Source organism: Glossina fuscipes, unplaced genomic scaffold (genome assembly GCF_014805625.2).
Source record: "Glossina fuscipes isolate IAEA_lab_2018 unplaced genomic scaffold, Yale_Gfus_2 2, whole genome shotgun sequence".
In the NCBI taxonomy this organism is placed as follows: Eukaryota; Metazoa; Arthropoda; class Insecta; order Diptera; family Glossinidae; genus Glossina; species Glossina fuscipes.
In genome coordinates, this window is record NW_023998416.1 from 33943152 (window position 1) to 33949072 (window position 5921).

At 33.7% G+C, this 5921-nt stretch overlaps 1 protein-coding gene across 7 annotated transcripts in view; it reads left to right on the forward strand.

Moving 5' to 3' along the window:
• The window catches only part of LOC119634165 (neuroplastin), a 67070-nt gene that overhangs the window by 52824 nt on the left and 8325 nt on the right, over positions 1–5921 (forward strand). For 6 of the 7 annotated variants that reach the window (XM_038028164.1, XM_038028165.1, XM_038028163.1 and 3 more), the window contains 5 exons: positions 872–992; positions 2909–3069; positions 3170–3277; positions 3353–3547; positions 4834–4966. In XM_038028164.1, coding sequence (XP_037884092.1) covers positions 872–992; positions 2909–3069; positions 3170–3277; positions 3353–3547; positions 4834–4966 — 718 coding nt within the window. Of the gene's footprint in view, positions 1–871; positions 993–2908; positions 3070–3169; positions 3278–3352; positions 3548–4833; positions 5053–5921 lie in introns of those variants that run through there. The other variant, XM_038028169.1, reaches the window with a different exon arrangement.

The window sequence follows — 5921 nt, forward strand, 5'->3', positions numbered from 1 at the left end:
TAGCAAAAACATTGGAAGGTTTTGCATACAAGTTCGTATTGAAAATGGGCTGAAACGCTTTCATTACCACGTATGCTGGGAAATCCTTTGTCTTCGAAAATGAAAGATTATTTTTCTTTTTGCTGATTAGTCACAAATCCCCGCAGATAAACCTATAGAAATTTGAACGCGTATTAATATATGCTATACCCTGTAGTATCTATACAAAAAGAAAAAAAATGCGACCACGCCTATTCAATATTAAAGTATATCAAGCCTTAAGTTTTTTGTCCAAAATTTTCCAACATCCAGAGTCCGTTCAAAAAAACCTTACAAAGTATCTATATTCTTGATCGGTGTCAAATTTGAACTACCTCTGAACATGTCTCGCTGTTCGCCTATTAATCTGGCCATCGGTTCGCCTGGCCGATTGTATAGTAACTGTGATAAGTAATATCTCGTTCGCAAAAATGATGACAGCGACTTTGAACTCACAAAAGAGTTTAAAAAGGGCCAGGACACGCCTACAATACAACATGCATACAATACCTACAATTTCTGATTAACCAATATTTTCATTACGCCCCGTAAAACACGCAACAAATTAGATTAGATAGTTGTAGAGTACCTTTCGTTCTAAGTGATGGATACTAAAGCTTCGTTTTAAACCGATTGATGCTTAATTTTTTTTTAGATGTCCTTCCTAGATTGTATATAGAAATATATTAGCTTTTTTCACACGAAACGTATCTTTAAAAAGTTTCTTAAAATTATCATTTTATTTTTATACTATACACACGAATGAATATTTATAAAATTTGAAATTAATTGTTGTATCCTTTAATTTTTATCTTTACTTTATGAAAACAAAAAAAAAAAAACCTTTTTGCAGAGCGTGATTTTTTGGTGCCAAACTATGATAATGCAGAACATCAGTTAAAAGTTTATGACATTCGTAATCCATTAGTGCTAAGTTGTAATATAACCAAAGAAGGATCTTATGAACTTAAATGGTAAGTTTAAAAATAAACGTAAATACTTTATAAATATTATATATGCAGTCTTAAGAGGTGAAGGGCCCGCCGTTAATACACTTCGCTTAATACGGTCGTTTATAAAATGACCTTTTAAAATAAGGTTTTATTTGCCAAGTGAACCGAGAAGTGGTCCGATCAAAACAATTTTCAATAGCGTTCGTCCTTGGGCCAAAACAAGTCGGTGCACTAAATTTTATTAAAATATTTAGGAAAGTACGACTTGTAGGTAGGTAGACGGACGAGAGAAACGACAAGCTAAGATCGATTCAGAAAGTGACTCTGACTCGACCGTTATAATAAAAGATCGGTGCCGCATACATTCGCACTAACTTAACATAACCTTCCATCACAAATGGTGAAGAACATAAAAAAATTGGCAAATGTATTTATTTAAATTCTAGTATTTTTTTCATTGTCTTCCTCGATATTATTATTTTTTGCAGTTTGAGAAAAACTCCATGAGTACCTTGAATAGCCTTTTGGATTTGCGAAATCGAAAGAAGTCAAATATGTGAACAGAAACGAAAGGTTCTGGCATTATAAGGATGCTTAGATCGCTCCGTTTCATTTCTAAACATTAGTAAAATTTTTGCTTTAGTGGAGGGGTCTTTCTTACAGTGACTCTTTCATTACAAGGATCACATTTCCTTTGCCTTCTTTTGCATTTGTATTGAAAGCAGCATTATTCGCTAATATATTTACTTGACAAAAGATCTGTTTAATTCAGATGTCTGAACTAAACTCTTAGAAGGATTGCTTTGGCATTCATAGGAAGTTTGTATGAATAACAAACCGAGGATATATTTTTATCGCTAGCTTTTCAACCTGGGAGCCTTCTGAGTCATGTGTTTCCTTGGTATGGATGCGAATATGAAAATAAGACCATGACATTAGTAGACCTTGTCAAAATTTTTAATACAGAAGGCGATTCTTAGTGATTTTATTCGATATTATTTCAGAGCCAAGAAGAAAATCGCCATGGGGTCTCCTTTCGAAGAATTGGTAGATGAACCTATTTTCACACTTGATTTATGAAGCTGAACCCATCCGCGATATCCATGTACTGGCTTGGAGAACAAAAGAAAATAGTCTGCCACGTAGATGAAGTTAAATCGATATAAATAGCTTAGCAGATAAAAAGAGCTATCAGTGTACGTGGACTTAAATTTCGGTGCAATAGGTCGTAGGGAGCGCGCACTGCGTAAAAGCATACCGTTCACCGGTTCAGTATGCACCCACTAAGCTGCGACTACCCCATTCCTAGCTCTTTCCCCTCTTCCTTCTGACTGTCACCGTGTTACACATACAGGAGATGTCCTCTAAATTATTGGCCATCTTAAAAAAAAAGTTGATGATACGAAATTTCACACTCAACAGCTATGTATGTACAATTTTTTTGGTATATCTGAAAGCATGAAGCAAGGAGCGAACTCCTTTGATTATTGAGAGAACGTTAGGAAAAAAAATTGAAAGAGTCCGCAGCATTCTTATTTTACTTAAGAAGGCAATGGCATAAGGCAAAATTGGAAATTGGAAGTGTTTATTAAAAAACATCAAAGAAGTAAACATTATCTGTCCATCTGTCCGCTTTTTTTTTTTTTGTGTTGAATTTACATTGCATAATTTTGACGATGTTTTGATGAATTTCGGTACACTGACGTGTTTTAGACCAAGGACGAACGTTAGTAAAATTGATTCAGATCGGATCACCTTTTCGAACGCTTCCCATATTAGGCTTAATTTTAAAAAGTCGGTCCATAAGTAATTGTAGGGTGATATAGAGTATTTAATGGTGAGCCGCGACCCACTACAATGCTTTTACATCTTCATAATTAAAAACATGTGTATATTCTAAGAATACATTTTTTTTTTTTTTTTTACATTAAATATAGGGAAAAGAATAACACGGACGTGTCGAAAGTGAAAGAGCTTGAAGGCCGTTATAGAATTTTGGCGGCCGAGCGAAAGTTTATCATTGATAAAACGGACCTACACGACGACGGCCCTTACAGTTGTGTAGCTGATAATCAAAAGAGAGATTTTAATGTCGTTGGTAAGAAAGATACGATTACGGTATATGATAATAATATAATAATAATAATCTTTTGTTTTACTTTTTTTCTTTATCTATTTTTTTTTTTTGGTCACTTCAGCTCAAGTTGTTGTACGAGTGCCTTCAAATGTTGGCGTTGTTGAGGGTGAGAAATTGTCAATTGTTTGCACAGTGGTTGGTACTGATCCAAAATTGTCTTGGTCATTTGGTAAGTTACAGAGATGTGTATGAATCAATGCCGACTTATTCGATTAATAAAATACATTCACTTTCATTTACTTAGGAAACATGACCATCTCCAATAGCACAGATCGTTATATATTAAAACCCAATGACGATAAGATAGAAAACGCCGTCTTATCTATGGAGAATGTTAGTTTAAATGATAGAGGCGAATTCAAATGTATTGCTCGAAATGCTGCCACCGAATACGCTAACTTCCAAGAAGCTAGTGATGTATCTTTTGTACGTGTTAAAGGTTAGTTAACACATTTCTCATAACACAATTATCTGATAGCCGAGGCATATGATTACGCAGTTTATCTTCAATAGACAGCATTTAACGTACATAGATAATAAATCGGTTAATTCCCGAGACTAAGTAGGAAAAAAAATTGCTTTTTCGCAAAATTCCAGTTTATTCAAGTGTAACGCAATCATTCACAAATTCTCCGGCATTTCGATGCCTTTTACTTTGTTTAAAACTCTAACTATTACAATTACCAATAGGCGTTGGTTGCCAGACTTGAACAGCATGATATATGGGGCAGGAATTCGAACATCAATTGATGCAGTTTTGCCATTGCGGCCATCGACTGGCATCATGCTTAATTCATTTATTGATTCGTTATACATATATCATATTCAAATATGCTGACTGTGCCACTCTCAACTACCTCTTGCAATTCTAAGTGGCGGAGCGAGCCACATACATTAATATCCCGACTATTGTGAGCCACTCGTCTGACGTAACAATCAAAGTCCAGGTACATTACTCGGACAGACCTAGTGGACTCAGCATGTCTGGAACGAATCTCTAGCTCGTCGGGTGAGGAGGGAGCCAGCAGGCCTGACACACAGTTTAAAAAGTGATGGACCTTAAAATTCAGACATAAGAACGAAGAAAAAGTACGAATCGTAACGAAGATTCTCACAAATCTTATTCGCCAGATTCGGTACCTATTTGAATTATTCTTTTTTTCAAACTTGATGCGTACCTCGATGGTGGAAGCTGCAATGCCAGCAATGGAAACGTGGATACTGCTGTTATCTATGACCAAATTCACAAGCATGACAATTCTCACTATAAAGCTATTGAACGCCACTAGGAAAAATATATCAAGCTAAAAGGCGACTTTACCAGTAGGGTTTGAGTGCCTTTCCTTCTCAAACAACTTTGATACTTTTCTGTTACAACCAGTAAAAGAACTGTAGTGGATACCGGCCCACCGATATTCATATATTCCATTAAAACTCGGTCCTATTGGTTGAACACAAGAAAACAACGCGGAAAGACGGACCGAGTCAGACAGTGATTCTCAATCAATCGGTATAATAAAAGGTGGCTCTATCTCAGGTCCTCCTGTATGTTGCGTACATCCGCTTACATCTTTGTACCAGAAGTGGTGGAAGGTGTAATTATTAGCTTGAGATTTTCTGTTATTCCTAATCACATAGTTCAGATTATTTGCCCTTAAAATTCTTATGTAAATTTTTAAAACTTTTTTTATTATAAAAAAAAAAATGGTTTCTTTTTCCTTCTAGGCAAACTTGCCGCTCTGTGGCCTTTCCTGGGTATCTGCGCCGAGGTTCTTATCATGTGCGCTATCATTTTGATTTACGAAAAAAGACGTAACAAGACCGAATTAGAAGAGAGTGATACAGATCCGCAGGAACAGTAAGTTGATCCCATTTCTCTCTTCTATATTCTTTAGCATATGCGCACAAATTTTTTCTGCCAAAAAAAAACAACAACAACAAAAACAACAACTTCAAAAGAAATACCCTTTAAATTGAAATTTATACACAACATATGTTTAAAACACCATTTTTAATTATCTATAAACACGAATCATATCACCCCTGTACCAGAAAAGTGTAAAACATAATTGAAGAACATTTTCCAAAATCTTAATTAGTCCAATTTTTTATATTGAAATTTCATTTTTTTATTTTCCTTATATATATATTTATATTTTTTTTTTTTTTTTTTCTTAATTTTTATTATTATAATTATTTCAATATATAATATAATGAAAGAGAAGTAATTAAAAAAAAAAATACTGACTTACAAACACACTCATTTACAATTAAAGCAAGTGCAAAAGTACATTAATTTACAATTATTACTGTTAAATTATATGCGTAGATATATACGTCCTACCTAAAAATGAATGCAGATGTATGTATGTATGTACATTTGATTTACTGTTTCTTTTTCCCCCCTTTTTTCGTTCGTATCCCTTATACGTTGACATATTTACAATTACAATTTTTTCATTTATCCTTTTATTTATTGCTGAGTGTTTTCGTTTGTTTAATAAGAAAAAACAAAAAAAAAAAACAAAAAAAAAACATTCTTTATTTCCGCCTATCGTAGGATTTTTTAAAAGTGCTTAAAACGATTTCATTATTTTTGATTTGTTGCTTTATCGATAATTTTATAAATCTAGGGACATATAAATATGTTCTTTTTAAAGTTACATACATACTTAAGAAAACGATAGAAAACACAGATAATTGTAATATTTTTCATTCTTAAAATATTTTTTTTAATTGTAGTATTTTTTTCCCCCCTCAATTTTTTCCCTATGCAAATCATATTAATATTTGTATTACCAGGCAAAGAAAAG